At 31.8% G+C, this 18,122-nt stretch overlaps 5 protein-coding genes and 1 non-coding gene across 10 annotated transcripts; 4 read left to right on the top strand and 2 right to left on the bottom strand.

The window, feature by feature from the left end:
* The first annotated feature begins 883 nt into the window (after nucleotides 1–883).
* LOC105253251 (histone PARylation factor 1) lies at nucleotides 884–7,234 on the top strand. 5 transcript variants are annotated; one of them, XM_025411111.1, is made up of 6 exons: nucleotides 884–1,134; nucleotides 1,317–1,880; nucleotides 1,988–2,136; nucleotides 2,299–2,537; nucleotides 2,666–2,894; nucleotides 4,701–4,912. In XM_025411111.1, the coding sequence occupies exons 1-6, from the start codon at nucleotides 988–990 to the stop codon at nucleotides 4,723–4,725; spliced, it is 1,353 nt and encodes a 450-aa protein (XP_025266896.1). In that variant the 5' UTR covers nucleotides 884–987; the 3' UTR covers nucleotides 4,726–4,912. The 5 variants fall into 5 exon arrangements, 4 of the variants coding, with proteins under 4 accessions (XP_025266896.1, XP_011259446.2, XP_019883684.1 ...); XR_002192639.2 differs by lacking the exons at nucleotides 884–1,134; nucleotides 1,317–1,880; nucleotides 1,988–2,136; nucleotides 2,299–2,537; nucleotides 2,666–2,894 and adding exons at nucleotides 2,930–3,023; nucleotides 5,226–5,363; nucleotides 5,713–6,024; nucleotides 6,279–6,560; nucleotides 6,938–7,234 and having other exon boundaries at nucleotides 4,701–5,075; XM_011261144.3 differs by lacking the exon at nucleotides 4,701–4,912 and having other exon boundaries at nucleotides 2,666–3,016.
* Nucleotides 7,235–7,688: 454 nt separating this feature from the next.
* Trnav-aac lies at nucleotides 7,689–7,761 on the top strand. The gene has a single exon. It is a non-coding gene; the product is annotated as a tRNA-Val (tRNA).
* A 468-nt stretch (nucleotides 7,762–8,229) lies between these two features.
* Nucleotides 8,230–9,987, bottom strand: LOC105253252 (protein AAR2 homolog). The gene is made up of 6 exons (XM_011261145.3): nucleotides 9,920–9,987; nucleotides 9,542–9,731; nucleotides 9,355–9,467; nucleotides 9,130–9,283; nucleotides 8,773–9,048; nucleotides 8,230–8,672 (listed from the first exon to the last, which is right to left on the bottom strand). The coding sequence occupies exons 2-6, from the start codon at nucleotides 9,706–9,708 to the stop codon at nucleotides 8,264–8,266; spliced, it is 1,119 nt and encodes a 372-aa protein (XP_011259447.1). The 5' UTR covers nucleotides 9,709–9,731; nucleotides 9,920–9,987; the 3' UTR covers nucleotides 8,230–8,263.
* A 643-nt stretch (nucleotides 9,988–10,630) lies between these two features.
* Nucleotides 10,631–12,300, top strand: LOC105253255 (tubulin-folding cofactor B). Its single transcript, XM_011261147.3, has 6 exons — nucleotides 10,631–11,191; nucleotides 11,265–11,408; nucleotides 11,515–11,602; nucleotides 11,668–11,859; nucleotides 11,961–12,033; nucleotides 12,110–12,300. Exons 1-6 carry the CDS (start codon nucleotides 11,072–11,074, stop codon nucleotides 12,225–12,227), a joined length of 735 nt encoding a protein of 244 aa, XP_011259449.1. The 5' UTR covers nucleotides 10,631–11,071; the 3' UTR covers nucleotides 12,228–12,300.
* LOC105253253 (pleiotropic regulator 1) lies at nucleotides 12,066–14,361 on the bottom strand. The gene is made up of 6 exons (XM_011261146.3): nucleotides 14,240–14,361; nucleotides 14,008–14,114; nucleotides 13,809–13,933; nucleotides 13,446–13,726; nucleotides 12,543–13,340; nucleotides 12,066–12,414 (listed from the first exon to the last, which is right to left on the bottom strand). Exons 1-6 carry the CDS (start codon nucleotides 14,240–14,242, stop codon nucleotides 12,355–12,357), a joined length of 1,374 nt encoding a protein of 457 aa, XP_011259448.1. The 5' UTR covers nucleotides 14,243–14,361; the 3' UTR covers nucleotides 12,066–12,354.
* A 486-nt stretch (nucleotides 14,362–14,847) lies between these two features.
* On the top strand, nucleotides 14,848–17,107 carry LOC105253256 (protein regulator of cytokinesis 1). Its single transcript, XM_011261148.3, has 2 exons — nucleotides 14,848–14,973; nucleotides 15,046–17,107. Exon 2 carries the CDS (start codon nucleotides 15,064–15,066, stop codon nucleotides 16,999–17,001), a length of 1,938 nt encoding a protein of 645 aa, XP_011259450.1. The 5' UTR covers nucleotides 14,848–14,973; nucleotides 15,046–15,063; the 3' UTR covers nucleotides 17,002–17,107.
* The last annotated feature ends 1,015 nt before the right edge of the window (nucleotides 17,108–18,122 follow it).

Below are 18,122 nucleotides of genomic sequence, written 5' to 3'. Positions count from 1 at the left end.
AGAAACGAATGCGCACTGGTTCGGCCGCCATGTTGGCGCGTGACTGCTACGTCATACGCGTCATAGCTACGTCATACGCGTCATACGTGAATCGGAGTCATACGCAGTTACACGGATCGTCGTAGGTCCGCATTTTTCGCGTCTTTTAACCGTTTTTAAACGAATATCGCGAGTGAAAGAGCGTCGAAAGTATCCAAGGATGATCGCGCGACTTTCATAATATGTCGGTGAAAGTGCGCGACAGCTATTTTTCACAGTTCAGTGATAGCGCGATCGCGAAGATGGAGCGAAGTCGCGTCGCGTTATTTGCGCCCTTGATGATGATTATCGGATGCGAGCGAATATCGGGAGTGCCGAATAAAGTGTCGCGCGTTCGCGTTGATGATATCGTGTGCGTCAAGATCGGAATGGGACGTCCCGAGTGGAGCGGCCTGTGGAACAGCCGGTGAACGGTGAGTAGATGTGATTTATCATATTTGCGTGACAATTCGTGCTCATTCGACGCTTATACAGCATCGCGATGTCCCGAATTACGTTCGAACAAATCGGCGCCGCATCATAATTCGATGCGATGCCGTGCAATTCAAATAGAGTCGATCGCGTGAAGATGGTTAGGCTAGAAGCGATTTCAAATTTATTTTATATACGCGCAGTGCTGCACAGCCTATCTCGTAGGGCTGCCAACTGTTAAGGTGCAATTTCATTGACGCTAAAAAGTAGCGTCAATGAAAAGGCCGCTTTACACACTGAAAAAGTTGAAACTGTTTGAACTTTATTTTACTGACGCCATATCTAGAGAAAGTCTAGTGATTTTAATTTGCCGCTGGTTTCTAGCGTCAATGAAATTGCACCTTTATGCTACGGCCATTGTAAACGACCCTTTACGTCTATGATTATGACGTAAATAAGGATAACCTAGCGCGTCAATTGCACCCAAGGTTCTAAATTTTTTAATAATGTTTTAGTCGAGGAACATATTTTTATCTTATGTCTACGATGTCGTCCGACAACGAGGATACTCAATTTCAGGTGTACAAGGATGATCCGCGAATTCCTTGTCAATACGGTGTCAAATGCTATCAGAAAAATCCACAACATCATAGCAAATACAAACACCCGCCAAAAAGAGATATGGTATCGAAAAACATATAAATTTAATTAATTGATTTCTATATATTATAGAATTCTACATAATATTATATATATATATATTTATTATAATATATACTTATGTATAATATATAGAAGTATGCGAATTGTTATGTTAATTGATATATCGACACATCACTATTATTTATATCTCAAAAACTTTGCAGATGAAACAAAAAGCTGAGAAAACGATTACTGGCATAAAAAGAAAAAAACCTATTAAAGAGGATAAGAAGAAGAAAAGTCCCAAGAAAAAATTACAAAAGATACACGAGTTTTGCGAGCGACATTTGCACGATATTTCCCCGAGTCCGGAGAGAAACGACAATATTAGAAACAGTGATGAGGATGAGGATAAAAACTTTAATGAAAAAACAGAAGCATCAGATAAGAATGCAACAATTGTACAGACATCATTGAATCAGTCTAATCATTCACTTGAACCTGACAAGTGCAGCATAGCTGCAAACATATCGACATCCAATGTCAATGTTGAGAGAATTATTAAGGATCTTTTTCTGGTCGAGATGCCAGTAGATTTTTTTCAGTTTTACGAATTTTGTAAAAGTTTATCAAAGAATAATCCTCTCATGGCATGTAAATCTATTTGCTTGAAACTTGTAGGCCCATATGATATACTAGATGGTAAAATAAAAAGTGCTGATAGTATAAACGATAAAGAAAAATATTTGGTACATTGGAGATACTATTATGATCCTCCAGAATTTCAGGTGTAGATGAGTAACATTTGTTTTTAATCATGAAATTATGAAAATAATGTCTGAAAATATTGCAAAAAAAAATCAAACAAATCTAATACAAAAAGTTTTATTTGCAGACCATTATAAAATTTGATGATAAAGATGGATTACATTTTGGTTACTGGCGAGATAGTGTTAATGAGAAGCCAGTATTTGTAGCAAAAAATCGAGCAAACATAGATTGCATATTTGAATCTGTTGCAGAAAATATATTTGGTGCAGTTGAGTAAGTAGATAACAAAATTTTAGGTATATATTTTATATATATATATAAAAATTTTATATATATATATATATATATATATATATATATATAATATCTTATTATGTACGTTTATTTTTATGTATTGTTTTTCTTATATTTGTGTCTGAATTGTCTAAATTATAGTGCTTATTTGCAAGATAAAGTGAAATCAGCCAATCCTTTTGAGAAGACTGGTATAATGCGTCTGCATTTCCAGCTGAAAAACTTTGCTAAACAACATAAAATAACTCTGGAAAAAAACACTGTAAATATGCGATCGAGAGAAAGACAAGTTGTAGCACGAACCTTTCATAAAGCAGGCATTGTAGTCCCTTACGATAAAAAGACTCAGTTGGGTTATAGAGATTTGGCAGCAACAGACAGTAAGTAAAGTAATTGGATGCATTGATAATATATTTGATATTCGATTGACAATAATTAAGTTTCTGTATATATTTAAGGAACATACTTTTTGTTAATCTTAATTAAGTTTCTTACTAATGTGTTACAGACGATTTGCAAAAGATATTAAAACAGATAGAGGAAGCTGGTACTTCAGATGAGAGAAAGACATCATTCGTGAAACTCGACGAGATCGTAAGATTAGCGACAATAGCCGCGGATGAATGCGACTTTGGCACTTGTTTGGAATTAGGACATGATCTCTTCTCAAACGGCGGCGTTCACGTTCAATCAACGGCTTTACAAATGTTATCCATTGCCTATACCTATTTACAAAGGCAGGAATTGTTACAAATATTTAAAGTACATTTGAAAGACAGAAAGAAAGGTTGCGAATTAAGTGTGATTTAAAAAAGAAACTATTTATATATTTATGTAAATGGAGGATAATTATAATGATATATATTGTGAGTTCAATATCTTTTTTGATTATATTGATTAGCATTTTAAAGCATTTCTGTAAAAAGATGATAAATTTTCGTTTATTACAATTTTTAGTAAAATTAGAAGTTTTTAAAAATTTTTTAATTTATTAAAATATATTACAAAAGAGATTTAAATAGTAAAAATAATTATAAAGAATGGAATAAATGTGAATATCTTTTCAAGTGCCAGAAAAGAAAATTATAAAAAAGTAATGCTAAATATTAAATCATAAATTAAAACGTCAACTTTGTGTTCACATTATAATTATATTGAAAGCCATGATACTGTATACTCTTCATATTAGAGATAGAGATTGTCTTTATTTTTTCTATATGTATGCCTATATTATGTATATTTATTTATATCTCTAAATTTTTAAAGTTTTTCTAAGAGTTGAGTTTCGAAATGCACAATTTCATCGAAAAAATTTTGTAAAAAATAGTTCAATATATTATTATATAAAAATCAAATAGTTTAATAACACATTCAATGAAAAGTTTGAGAAGTTCTTCATTCGATTCGCGGATATGATAAAATTATCGGCTGATGTCTCCATTTATATTATATTTCGAGGATTATTGTATCATATACGTTATATTAGTAATAGATAAGAAGAATGATAAATCTTCAGAAGTTGTCTTGTGAAAATTGGTTTTAATTTATTTCGAGCGGCTTTTGTCTTTGATTTTGTCTGGAATTAACTTTGAATTAGATGAATGACAATGAAAACACTATTTATCTTGTGTGTTAACATTCTATTTTGAATTTATTCAAAAAATAATTTTGAGGAATGATTTTAATAAAATAAAAATAATTAAAAACATTTTTTTATTTTGCGGAATAAAAATAAGATTAAAATTCCAGTGGACGTAGAATTGGCAATTTAATTAAATTAAAAAATATTTTTTCTTTAGTGATTACACACACATACACTAAGATATTACTATTTTTTAAGGTATAAATATTTAGCGTATATCGAATTGTAATTTATAATTTTAAATGTCGTCTAAATTAAATTAATTAATTTGCGTTAAAAAAGACAAATGTATGAAAATTATTCAACAAATTGTGTATATTATATATAACTGAGCGTATGAATATCATTAAACTGCTGACATATGTAACTCGAAATAGAACGAACCGCGAATAGCCAAAAATATCTTATGCTTCTACTTAGTCGTCGATGTCCAGTCGCTCCGGTTAATAGTGAAATTTCAATGAAAGTGTTTCTCTGACGTTGAATACTAGATATACACTTACACATGCATTGTCCTTTTTAGGTAAATCATTCTTGATAATAGGCTATTTAAATCAACGTTGTAATTTCTATTTAAAGAAGGAATTATTAATATTTGAAAAACTTATTAAATTTGTTAAATGAATTAACATAAATTGACAAAATTAAATGAAAGAAACGAATATCATAAAAAGTGCAAAAAGCACTTTGTTATAGCTTCGATAATCATAACATATATTTAATATAAAAATATTTGACGAAGGTGCGTGTGACATTTCATATGCTTAAATGATATGTAGAGGTGGAGAGTATAACAAAAAATATTATATTATTTCTCGCGTTCTTCTGTTCCTTTCGCAATTGGACGCTACGGCATTGACTTCATCGCGATTGAAATTATTAATTAATGTCATTCTTGCAGAAGGAAAGAGAGATGTCGAATTTAAATAGATCAGATCCTACAGCCGGCGGAGATGCACCCGTTGTAGAAAAGACCGATTGTGTCGATGATGCAATTTCGCTATCAACTATCGAGTTGAAATGTTCCAAAGATGAAACTACAACCGTGGAAGAAGTCGCAGTATCGACCTTAAATGTACAGGCCGAATGTTTAGAAGCGACGAATGACTCACTCGGCGAAGAGATAGCTGATCCGAATATTACAGAGATCACACATGTAGCTACAGAAGATGCTGTGATATTTATTGACGCGCAAGAATCCGAAGCTAAAAGTTTAACTGCGATTGCTCTTCAAAGTGAAGAAACGCCGAAATCGAAATCTGCCAATGAGGAGAAGGTGAAAAAATAAATAATAGATAATCAGTTATAAATTGCAACCGATTATGGTTTTTTAAAATTATTATCCTAATTATTTTATATTTTTTATTAATTATTATTTGATTTAAATCATTATTTTTTTATCAATCGTACTCTTTGTTGTATCTAGGCTGATAATTCAAAGCTTAGTGAGAGAGACGACAACGCAACGCGTATATCCAGTTTGGAAGCGAAAGTGCGGGTGAGAAAATCCGTGGAGACCACAAACTATCCTGAAAGAAACGAATCATCCCAACTCGATAACGAAGTTAAATCTGATCATATTCTTAAAGAATTATTTGGTCATTTCTCGTTATTTTTGCTATATAAATAGCTGTTTGTAATTTCCAAAGAAAATATATCTTTTAAATTATTCTTCTATTATAACATTGTAGGTTTTAATTATTTTATTTAAAATTATAACTAAATTTATTAATTATTATATTGTTATATTAGTAATCAACAAATAGTGTTTAAAATCCTATAATTTTTTATATGAAATCATCTTATCACGAATACTTTGTCATTTTTGATACATGTTTAAAGATTCGTGGATCTTTGAACTTTTATATAGAATCTAACGTCAACGATATAATTCTTTTATAATCTCCCGATAGAAAAGAACGAAGGAGCGTGACGATTATCGAAAAAAATTGGAAGAGACGGAAACGAAGCTGGCCGCGTTGCAAGTGTCTTATGAGGCGATAACGAATCACGATGATGTCAAAGATACCCTGCAACAATCGGTGGAGCAATTGCGCGGTCAGCTGGCGCAGACTGCGTTGATGTACGAGGAGCGAAATCGGGTGGCGACGAACCAGGAGAGTCAGATTAACGCTCTGAACAATCAAGTAACTTCGTTGAAGGAGGTGGTATCGATCACGCGGGACCTGCTGCAGATCCGTAACATGGAAGTGAAGCAACTGCAAGTGAGTCGCGGTGATCTTATATCCTCATTCCTTTGGCAATACTTATGTACGACAATATATGTACGAGTTAGAGAGTACATAAAATTTAAAAGGAATATTCAAAATAATTTTCTTCTGATTTGTCTATTCTCTTTGAAAATGTCTCTTATCATCACCGACAAGTGCGTATCACATTAGACAAGAGAGAGAGAAAGAGAAAGAGGTAAATTCAGAATTATTATATTTTTAAACTAACTGTATGATATACATTGTAGGCTGAAGTTGACAATATGGAGAAGAAGATTTCCGAGGAACGCGAACGACATAACGTGATGATTAGTAAAATGGATGCAGCGATGCGACTCAATGCGGATCTAAAGAAGGAATACGAAACCCAGTTGTCCTTGTTTCAAAGTCTTCGTGAGAAATACGGCGAGAAAATTTCTTTGTTGTCTGCGGAGAAACGAGCTCTCGAAACAGCTACCTCTGCATCTGAATAAAGATTCTTTTCTCAATCTATAATGGATTTAGCATACAAATTCCTTTTTCATCATAATGTATGTATGTCTATTATCTGATATATTATTAGATAATTATAATTTTCGGTATTAAAAACGAAATGTTTCCTCTCTTTTTCCTAATAATTTAATTTCAGTCTTCTAGGAAATGTAAACTTGCATTCTGGCAATTTATGTAATAAAAATGTTTAAGTTAAATATACATAATACAAATGTTTGTATTATGTATATTATGTATATTTCCAAGTCTCAGATTAATATTTTTATATTGAATGTAATGATGATTAAATTAAATGTAAAATTGAACGCATATTTGAGTTTGAATTTATAATTATAATTTCACATAATTTTGCAATTTCTAATCAAGATACAACATAGGCAAAAATTTATTGGTGGATTTTTAATTTTCTATACAGGTGTTGGAGTTATTTTTATAGAGATATCAAAGATTTACTGTATAAAACTTGCGCTTTGCATTAAAAATTGCAAATTTGTATAAAACCATGCGTATAATGATTGATGAACATTGAAAAAGCTCTAAATTAAATTTTTTTCCACATATCCTTATAACATTCAGAGTGAAAAATCATGCAATTGATAAAGCAATTTAGACGATAAAACTGATGAGATAATTAAGATATTTGCTCAAATTATAAAAATCAATATCGACAATATTTATTTACTTACCGTTTATGTCTTACAATAAATCCATGAATAATAAACCATGATCTGTTATTACTTATGTTCTATTGCTTACATTTTTTGAGCGTTATAAGTCTAGATTATATACAAAACATGTCGATCTAGAGAACATTTTGTCCTCTAAGATCCGAATGTTCAAAGGAGAAACAACGTTACTGTGATTAAATTGAAGAAGTTTAGAGAGTTAAAATTACGTGTAGACTTTTTAATAATATTTCAATACGTACATTTCTCTACAAAATTCAAATCCATATTTAAAGAAGATTATTAGAAATAAAGATAACGAAACGAGCATTGAAATTTAAGCTTATTGCTTACATTGTGTCACTGATCTATAAGTATGTAAAATATTTATATATACATATGTAATTTAATTTCTTGCTTTAAATTGTCTAAATATATTTATATTATATTTAATTTATTATACTGATATATGATCATGTAACAAGAACATCTCAATCGAATGTTTCCGTGGTGTAGTGGTTATCACATCCGCCTAACACGCGGAAGGTCCCCGGTTCGATCCCGGGCGGAAACATGTTTTAATTTTGTCATCTTTTTTTTTATCTTTAAAGTATTGTTTCTCGTTGCATACATTGTACGTATGTATACATACAATTATATGTAGTATACTTTTTAGAGATTTGATAAATTTAATTTACTATTGTAATGACATTTAAAATGGTTATATTGTTTAATAAAATCTAATATTTATTAAAATATAATTAAAACAAAATTTTAAAAAAATAAAGGAAGGGAGAATTTTCAATATGAATATAAAGTAAATTAAGAGAGGATCTTGAAAATATAATAAGATTTGATATTAATATATAATAATCATGGGAATCTTGTAATTTTTATCTATAGATAACTATAGATAAAAATTACAAGATTCCCATGATTTATTAAAGTTTATTTATAAATTATATTTAATAATAATAATTATATATTATTAAATTATATTTAATAATATATAAATTATATTTAATAATAATATTAAATAATATTTGTTCATATTTGATGGTTTATTTTGTTTGTATTTATGCTAGAGGTACGATTACAGGTGCTTCATCGTCCGTCTCTTCGAGCAAATTCGAAAAATCCCATAGAAATTTCGCGGTCAATCGGTCCTGCAAACGTTTTGCATAGGACTTCAGTCGACCATCCACCTCGGAATTTGATTCAATATTACCGAATAATTTGTACAAATTGTGATACACGAAATTATTGCTTGCTACAATATCGCACAGAACTTCTTCAGGCACGTATAACAGTTCTGTCTCCAAAACTTGCAAAAATTCTATATAGATAAAACGATATTGAGGAATCGCTTTGTCCACACCGCAGATCAGTGTCACAAGTTTCTTCCACTGCTCGAAGGCGTCCAAACTCTGTCCAACTAGGAAACAGATGAATGTCAGCTGCATCTCCCCGATGATTTCGATAGGTCTAAGAATTACGAATGATTTTTTAGAAATATTTATGCATTTTTTCATATTTCATATTTTTTCTGCTTCGAACTAGTAATTTTACTTTTAATTTTACTTACTCTCGTATTTTTTTCAAGGTAGTGTGTAAAACGTAACTGGAATCAAGAGAATGCCGCGTTATCTCGCTTGGAGTTGCGTCATCGGGATAATGCTTGTCGGGTATTTCTGTGAGTCTAAGTTCTGTGCCAGGTTTTGGTTTCAGATTTGGAAGTAACTCCTCCTCTTTGTCTTCCACTGTGAGTTTACCAGATCTTCTTCGCTTATTATTAGATTCTCCACCACGTGGTCTCAAAGCATCACTGCAATTCTCCAATTCCAAAGCAGATCGCACATAACTGAAACACAATGTTTTATTGATGATAATACATATTTAATATTATATTTTTAGGTTGATACGATTTATATTTTCTACTTACCCACATAAAGGTGAACATCTTGCCACGAGAGATTCAGTAATCCTACTTGATAATTCCTTCCATTGTTTCCATATCTCATATGGATATGGTCCTAAATATCTATCCAGTTCTTTTAAATTATCCTTCAATCTTTCAATTGTCTCCTCGGGTACAGCTATTGTTTGACAATGTTATTATATTATTATGCAATGATTTAGAATTATTAACAATCTTGTTTTCTCTTACATTCTGCACTGATGTCTTCTTCTTTGCTGTCCCATTTTCTTATTAAGAATTCACTTTCCTTGAAATCATGAAAGAAACCAATTCTCGGTGCCATCTCGCCAAGTTTTACTGCACTATAGAGATATTATTAAATTATTCAATATACTTGTAAAGAAAGAGAAATATATCTGACATACATATATGTTACCTGTAATGTACAAAATGAACTCCAGGTGGGATCATTTTAATGCCCTTAAAATTATTCCCTGTATTCCACGATTTCATATCAATGCCAATATCAGTGCCTGCTGGTACATCCAATAAAACTAACTTAGCACCGTGTGTCAACAGAGTTTGTGCAATATTTTGATCCATCTTCGATTCTATGTCTTTTATCACTATTTATATGTTATATATATGTTTTTATTATATTATATATATTATATTATGTTTTCTTATGAATATATTCGTATTTATACAGATAGTATAAATATTTGGAGCATATGCTTTGTTACTGGTATAATAGAATTTTTGATGATGAACTTTTAATTATTATAAGTTTACATTATTGTAAATTTATGATAACCTTTGAAGTCGTTTCAATATACTCTAGTATTTCCAAATTATATAAGATTGATTTTAATTTATATTACGAAAATAAACAAAGCATTTAATATAATGCATTGGTGTTAGATTTTAGATAAAAGCAGTCATTTGATATTTATTACAAACTATTAAATATCCACATATACTTCTTTCATTTGACAATATTATTGAGAAACGGATGTTGCGCGAACATAGCGACATCTGTAGTCAAGATCCAATTATTTTGGCGCAATTTCTATGACAGGAAATGATAAAAAATGTATTATTTTAAATGTATTATTTTATCAAACGATATATCAAACAGAATAGATTAGAAAGTAATATAATTAAAATAAATGTAAACAGCTAATATACAATGTAAACAGCTAAATGTAAAATAATTGTAACAAACTTAAATGTGTGCTCATGCATAAAGGTGCAATTTCATTGACGCTAAAAATGTAGCGTCAACCATTGGTTGAAAAAAGAAGCAACTACTTCTTTGTTCAACCAATGATTGACGCTACTTTTTAGCGTCAATGAAATTGCACCTTAATTCAACAGCTGATGCACAGGCGCACACGCACGCACGCACACACATGTGTGATATGACACTTCGAGAGTTTGAAATTTGTCAAAGTGTTGGAATTTATTATCAATGTAATTAATTTATTATCTTGTAATTAACGTTGAAATATATATACGGATGTGAATTTATTTTTTAGAATTGTGTCGCAAGTTTTCTTATTATTCATCATAATTGTATACTCGCGATTATCGACTGGAATTCATATAAACACTTGGAATTTATATTCTAACCTATCTTAAAATAACCCTGTTTAAAATACGACTATGAGGATATCGATCACGTAGTCTGGTCATGTGATAGATATAGTAGGGAAAGAGATTTATTGAGAAAGGAAATCGGAGCACAAGAATTGGACCGACGTGAAGAACAGATATCAAACATTATTAAACGGGAGGACTGGAATAAGCTTTATAGCATATACCAGTTTATCCGAAGGATAAAGAGGATAATTTAAGCGGTAGAGAGATTATTAACTTCGCCATAAGACCTAACCGGTTAAGAGCGTTCTCGTACGAGAAAACATTAAAAAAAAAAAAAACCCTGTTTAAAGTCAAAGTAAATAAAATGACTTCGTACAGCGTGATTACGTCTGATTTTGTGAATGTATCTATCACAAATTCCGCACAAGGATCTTGTTGCGTGGAACGTCGATTTCAAAAGGGTATAACTGTCGATGAATTTAAGGTGAGATTTCTCTCTTGAAATTTTTTGCGCTTATGTACCTGCATAAAAACATTTATAAATTACAAAATTATAGGGTAAATTGGAACTTCTTACGGGCGGTAATCCAACTACGATGATAATCGAAGTCTATGACAAGAATGACAAACTCGTTTGCAAGTTGGAGGAAGGACAACGCCTTTTGGGATCTTATCCAATCGATGATGGCATGAGAATACATGTAAGCTTGCTGATATTTTGTCCTAACACAAAAGAGCTTGTATTATATTAGAAAAGCCGCTTCAAACATTTTTTAAAGTAAAAATCTATGAATAATACTATCACAGGTTATCGATAATTTCTCGAGCACTGCAGAAGACTTAAATGATGTGAAAAAGTTTGAGATATCTGAAGAAGAATATGCTAAGAAAACAGGTAAAATTTTGTTTATTAAAGTGTGATAAATAATTTTTTATTTACGTATTTTTGGGATATAACAGATACTGTTAAGGCGTTTCTGGAGAAAAATAAACTAGGAAAATATAACGAGGAGGAAATGAAAAAGAAGATGGAGGAAAAGAAACGGGAGGAAGAAGCAGAGGAACATTCAGCTAGTTTATGTAAAGTCGGAGATCGCTGCGAAGTATTTGTTCCGAATCAACCGAAACGAAGAGCTACTATCTTATACATTGGTTAGTAGAATTTTAACACATTTGCAATTGTATTTTCATTTCACCAAAAAATATATTTTCATCTGTTTAAATATCATATTCTCGTCATATTATCTTATTAGGTAAAACTGAATTTAAAGAAGGCTGGTGGATTGGTGTCAAATATGATGAACCTCTTGGCAAGAATGATGGAAGGTAAATGTATAATCTAACTCTATTTTATGTCGTGATGTCGAAATATTTTTCTTTATGCTTTTTACATTGTCAACAGTGTCAGTGGTAAAAGATATTTTGAATGTCCACCAAAGTATGGTGGATTTGTGAAGCCAACATATGTGAAAGTCGGAGATTTTCCCGAGGAAGATTTCGATTTGAATGAAGAACTTTAAAAACACCTAATGTTATTTCATAGAATGTTTTTTTACAATTTTTGAATATTCAAAATAGACAAAATTTTATAAAATAGGCTTTATATAAATTAAATAGTTTATAATTGATCATGATTCATTATGATCCTCAGTATTTTCTTCGCTTTATTATGTCAGGTCGCCAGTCAATAGGATGTGTTTTTTCAGTCTAAAAATATAAATAATATATGATAATACAAAATTATAAAAAAGAATAATTATTATATAGAATGATTATGAAATTAGAAGTGTATAGTACATTATTTAGTACATTATTTATAAAGAAAATCTACTTACAGCAGTGTCATCTTCTTTATATACTTTTATAGTTTTATCAGCTTCTGTTGTAATCATGCGAGTGCCCGACATATCAAATGTAATGCTGAATATTCCCGCCTCACTGTCCATTGAACCAGGTTGAACTGGAGCTTGTAGTCGCTGGAAGTTATATCCAGTTCTCCAATCCCAAAGGTGCATAGTACCATTGTCAGCGCCAGATACTAAAACTCCATCAGCATTTACAGCTAGACAATTAACTATAGCATTGTGACCTGACAAGTTTTGAATAAATTTCCCTTCTGGACATTTCCACTGTTTGATATTGTCCGGCGACGCCGAGGCAAACATGTATAATGATGGATGAAACGACAAAGCTCTAACGCTTTTCTTGTGATTCGTCAGGGTGGCTCTGGATTTTCCAGCAGCCAAATCCCATAAGCGAATTGTACAATCGTGGCTGCCGGTGACAATTTGTGGTTCGGCAGACTGACAAATCACACTAGCTACTGTGTTAGTATGCCCGACAAGTGTATGGACGTTTGCTTTGGTACGCATATCCCATACTCTTCCAGTAGAATCTCGTCCCGCTGTTACGAGAACATCTACGGTGGGATGCAACGCCATAGAATATACAGCCGATAGATGTCCATGATAATGTCTGATTACTTTGTTATATTCGAGATCCCAGCATTTAACTTGACGGTCTTCACCACAAGAAAACAGGTAAGGATGCCTTTGAGAAAAAGCGAGACCGCGTACGCTGCTTATGTGACCAGTTAAAGAAACTTTGAGTTTTCCGCTTGCGAGGTCCCATATCTAATTTTTAAAAAAATTATATGTAAGCTATTATCTTTTAATTTCCTCGTTCCGAGAGAAACAATATATCAATATATGAAGATGTTTTTACAATCAAATACTTACTTTGATTACTCTATCAGCTGAACCAGTGGCAAACCATTCATTTCCAGGTTCGACAGCACAACATCTCACCCATCCGAGATGACCGCTAATAACTCTATACAATTTCCAAGGCGCATGCCACTTTGGTTTAGCCATTGAAGGTGTTTTCTTTTGGGGTATTGTTAGTGCATTACTATTTGCATTAACTCCTCCACTTGTAGCTGTTGCAACTATCCCTGTGTTTCCCTGTGTTATATTGTAAGGAACAATTGCTGAAGTAATATTAGCTTCAAAAGTTTCATCTGAAAGTATATTTAAAAAAAATGAATATAAATGATATATATCTAGCAAAAGAAATATTTCGTCTCAGTTATATTATATTACCTCCTGGTGGTGGAGGATCTACAGCATTATTTTCTTGCTGAGCTTTAGCTATGTTATTTTGCTTTACACGTTCCAATACTGGACCGTAACTATCTTTCGCTTTTATAGCTTTTTTTACTTGTTGTCTGGAAAAAAGTAATAGATATGATTAAGGAAATTTAATTAAGTAATTTGTACCAATTGTACTGACAATACTTACAAAGTAGGATCCACTGGTGGCAAAGTTCCTTGATTTAATAAAAACATGTCATGAGTTCTTTTTAAGGAACGAAAAACTAATGTACGTACAGAGTGTCTCTGGACATCCTGAAATATAAAATAATGAACCATATACAAAATTTGTATAAATTATGTTATACATATATATGTACATATAATGCTATTTATGTAATTTAAAATAATATTAAAAATATAATTCAATATATCATTACCATTTTTTAGCACAGAGTATGATTAAACAAAAAAATATTTATATTTATATTTTTTATTTACACATTCTCGATACTCTCTATTCTAGATTTCTTCTTACATATTTCAAGTCAGCTGTTTGTGTCTAAACTGAACTAGAGATCTTTTAATCAGAATGGCCGCATTCAGCGGACTTAACAGTTGAGCAATATTACTAGATTTTCCGATGTAATTCAATGTTGATTGGTCGGATCGGAAAACAATGGCCGCTTTCAACGGACTCAACAATTGGGCAGTATTACTAGATTGTCCAATGTAAATTCGACGCTGATTGGCCGGATCTGAAAATAGAAACCAATCATGTTCGATTGCTACTTGGCAGCTGAGTTCGCTGAATGGGGTGGCACCCGATTGACCACGTCGTCAATTGGCCAATTCAAAATAGAACTCCCTGATTGGTTAATCGTTGCTGGTTACTCTAGGCACAGGTCGATATAATTGGCTGTGGTCAATCGCAACGTGATCAAACGGGATGCTCCCGCTGAATGCGACCAATCTATACATTTTATTATCAATGGTTGAATATTCTGCTGCGACAACGACGCCACTATTGAGACAATTGTACTGAAGGTTTAAATTCAAAAAAGTAACGGCTAACTAACGGCATGTGTTTTCTGGTATCGTTTTGTGACGAGAGTGATATGCGTGTAAATTTCCTTATCGTGCAATAAGAAATTGACATTTTGCAAGGATTAAAGTATGTATCCAATGACGCACGATTTACAATAGCTATGTGTTAATTTCAATTGATAATATTATTCCTTTCCAGAGAATAATAATTATCGGTATGATGGATGATCAACCCGAGTGGAAACCTATCGTTCAAACAGCACACGTGAAGCTTGAGCAAGTATTCGACGAGCTGCAGAAGACTTGGGAAGACATAGGATGCACCAGAGAAACACGGGAGATGTATTACCAGCAAGCACTCAACCACATAAACGATCTGTTGAATGAGATGGTGGCAGAGTCACAGACAAAGAAGCAGGTATTGCTGCAGAGTATAAAGGATATGTTAAAGCAAACAACAGTGCTGTATACAGAGCTACATCTGGACATGGAACCTAAGAGTTATGATCAGATCCCTTTAAGTAAAGTGGAACAGATGCTTCGAAGCGAGTTGCAAGATTTGGAACAAATGAAAAAGGAACGTATGATGATTTTGAAAGAATTGTTGGCAAAAGAACATGATATTTGTGAGAAACTTGGTGCCAAGAAAATAAATATCACTGCAGATGTTCTGCCTACCGAGCAAGAACTTGAGAGCTTCAAATTGTATCTACAAAAGCAAGAGAATGAAAAAATACGTTTGGAGAATGTTTTTACAGATATACGTCGTTCTATAATTAAGATGATGGATGATTTGGGTATATCTCCATTTTCACCTTTTCAACAGCTAATCTGTGAGAATCCCGAAGAGTTTGTATTTAGTACAAATAATATGTCAAAATTGAGAGAATTTAGAGATGAATTGAAAACACAAGTAGAAGAAACAAAATGCCGTGTCGAGAAAATGAAAGAAGATTTGTTAGCGCTATGGAGATGTCTGGATGAACCTGAAGATGTTTGTCAATTGTTCCTCGACAGGTATTCCGATTACAGCACTGGCACTATAAATGCGCTCAGTGCAGAGATCAAACGTTGTAAGGAGAGCAGAAAAGAGAATATTTTCAAATTTGTTACAAAGTTAAGATTAGAATTGATGAACTTGTGGGATTTATGCAAATATTGCGAAACAGAAAGGAACACATTTGCCCCATTTCATTCTAATACATTTACAGAGGATCTGTTAACATTACATGAGTTAGAAGTGGAAAGGCTACGCAAATTTTATGACGATAATAAAACCATATTTGAACTTTTGGAGCAGCGTGAAAACTTCATAATGAAGATAAAGGAATTGCTTCAGCGTGCAAATAATCCGGATCGCTATCACAATCGCGGAGGTCAATTGTTAATGGAGGAGAAAGAGCGCAAAATGATACAAAAGAAATTACCCAAAATAGAAGCGGAATTACAGCGATTAATAAAGGAATATGAAACTACGCACAAACAAATGTTTACCATTTATGGCACATCGTTGGAAAATGTTCTAGCGGAAACTTGGGAAAATATTAATCACGAGAAGGAGACGATGAAGAAGGCGAGGAAAGAAGCGAAAGACAAATCTATCAAGAAGTCGCCCTTAAACTGTTCGAGGAGAACGCCGGGTGTATCCCATCTCAGCATTCATCGAGGTCCAACTCCGCTGTCGAAACGCAAATTGTTCACTCCATCTCCTAATACGTCGTTAAAACGCAAAAATAAAAACGATAAAAATAAACCCACTGTAAGCGCATCTAAGATTAGAAGAAGCGGAAGAATTCCGAAGATCATTGTTCAGAAAGCACACAGGTCCTCTAAAGGCGGACAAAAGGGGAAAGAATCGTTATCGCCCGTCAACAGTATCGTAGATACCACATATAATCAATTTCAGGGTCATATGACGAACAGGGAAGAATTGCACAGCTCGATGCTGCCGGAACAGATATTGAGGAACTCCAATAAAATTAATGTCAACAAAACACCGATAATACGAACGCCCATGAAACCATTGAGGAAAAATCTTTCTGCGGCTACGACGCCTATAGCTTGCGGTTCTGCGCGCAAATCACCGCACAGTCCTAGAATTAATAATACACCAAAATTAGCGACAGCCCCAAGTAATTTGCCTTTTATCTTTTAAGCAAGAACGAGATAGCTTGAGAACATATGATAAAAATCTTTAAAAACATTTATGTAGGACTATAAGAAGTTTTAATATATAACAGCGAAGTAAATTTTCTTATTTTCTTATTTGTGAAAACGATTTTACAAATTAATTTAATGAAGTCCTACATAAATGTTTAAAGATTTATAATGAAAGATTTTTATCATACATAATATTATAAACTCGCGAGATTCATGTAACTGTTGGAGAGTATAAAGTATATATAACTGCTTGGTAACATTAAAATGCAAAAATTGTTTTTAATATAATCGTACCTGCAATTGATATAAGTTTAATTTAATTATAATAATATTTGTTATATTGCTAGATTAAGAAAAAACACTTAAAATATTGTACATTTATAGAGACCTTGTAACTTACCTACTATCTTATGTACTACCTTTTTTGTAGAGTGTACGAAGATTATTCTATTTAAAATTATCTTAAAACTTTAAAAGAGATAAATGTTTGACACTGATTTATTTGAAATATGCACAATAATACTAATAAACTAATAGTAATATTAATAAACTTTTAAATTTAATTATAATTGTTATTATTATATTTGTTATATTGCTAAAATTAAAAACACTACTTTTTCATTATATTTATCTTTCATTGAATAAGAGTGCAGTTGAACGCAATCTTTATGTGCAGTTAGTAGTGAAGTATAGATTAAGCTACACTTTACTCATAGTTTTATATAAAGATTGCATATTAAACCACACTCTTATTCAATAAAAGATAAATATCACGAGAAAGCAGTGTTTTTTTTCTTCCCTTCCCTTTAATTTTAAACTTATATCAAATGCATCTATTATTATATTAAAAATAATTACATTTTAATGTTATGTAGCAGTTATGTATATGTAATTTTAATTTCTACGTAATTTTTATTTTTAAACATCAAATATATAGAATTAATTTAAAATTTTGCGCGTTAATTTTTATTTTTAAATATATCAAGTATAATATAGTATTTTAAGAACAATTGCACTAAAAAAAATATTTTTTATGTTGGATCACAAAAAAGATTTATATGCTAATCAAAGAAATTATGTCATGCATATGATATTTACTGCAATAAGATTTCGACA

Source organism: Camponotus floridanus, unplaced genomic scaffold (genome assembly GCF_003227725.1).
Source record: "Camponotus floridanus strain SB8 unplaced genomic scaffold, Cflo_v7.5 scaffold37, whole genome shotgun sequence".
NCBI classification, from domain to species: domain Eukaryota; kingdom Metazoa; phylum Arthropoda; class Insecta; order Hymenoptera; family Formicidae; genus Camponotus; species Camponotus floridanus.
Note: the sequence above shows the minus strand (reverse complement) of the source record. Positions and strands in the feature narration are given on the sequence as shown.

What these genes read in the sequence shown, in the direction of transcription:
- LOC105253251 (XM_011261144.3), top strand. Translation starts at nt 988, where the DNA reads ATGTCTACGATGTCGTCCGACAACGAGGATACTCAATTTCAGGTGTAC. An exon ending in ATGATCCTCCAGAATTTCAG is followed by an intron (nt 1,881 to 1,987) that starts GTGTAGATGAGT and finishes TTTTATTTGCAG; the next exon opens with ACCATTATAAAATTTGATGA. An exon ending in AATATATTTGGTGCAGTTGA is followed by an intron (nt 2,137 to 2,298) that starts GTAAGTAGATAA and finishes TCTAAATTATAG; the next exon opens with TGCTTATTTGCAAGATAAAG.
- LOC105253252 (XM_011261145.3), bottom strand. Translation starts at nt 9,708, where the DNA reads ATGGATCAAAATATTGCACAAACTCTGTTGACACACGGTGCTAAGTTA. An exon ending in GTTCATTTTGTACATTACAG is followed by an intron (nt 9,468 to 9,541) that starts GTAACATATATG and finishes ATATCTCTATAG; the next exon opens with TGCAGTAAAACTTGGCGAGA. An exon ending in AGATGTTCACCTTTATGTGG is followed by an intron (nt 9,049 to 9,129) that starts GTAAGTAGAAAA and finishes ATTGTGTTTCAG; the next exon opens with TTATGTGCGATCTGCTTTGG.
- LOC105253255 (XM_011261147.3), top strand. Translation starts at nt 11,072, where the DNA reads ATGACTTCGTACAGCGTGATTACGTCTGATTTTGTGAATGTATCTATC. An exon ending in TAACTGTCGATGAATTTAAG is followed by an intron (nt 11,192 to 11,264) that starts GTGAGATTTCTC and finishes ACAAAATTATAG; the next exon opens with GGTAAATTGGAACTTCTTAC. An exon ending in CTTGGCAAGAATGATGGAAG is followed by an intron (nt 12,034 to 12,109) that starts GTAAATGTATAA and finishes CATTGTCAACAG; the next exon opens with TGTCAGTGGTAAAAGATATT.
- LOC105253253 (XM_011261146.3), bottom strand. An exon ending in CCACCAGTGGATCCTACTTT is followed by an intron (nt 13,934 to 14,007) that starts GTAAGTATTGTC and finishes ACTTTTTTCCAG; the next exon opens with ACAACAAGTAAAAAAAGCTA. An exon ending in ATAAAGAAGATGACACTGCT is followed by an intron (nt 12,415 to 12,542) that starts GTAAGTAGATTT and finishes TTATATTTTTAG; the next exon opens with ACTGAAAAAACACATCCTAT.
- LOC105253256 (XM_011261148.3), top strand. Translation starts at nt 15,064, where the DNA reads ATGATGGATGATCAACCCGAGTGGAAACCTATCGTTCAAACAGCACAC.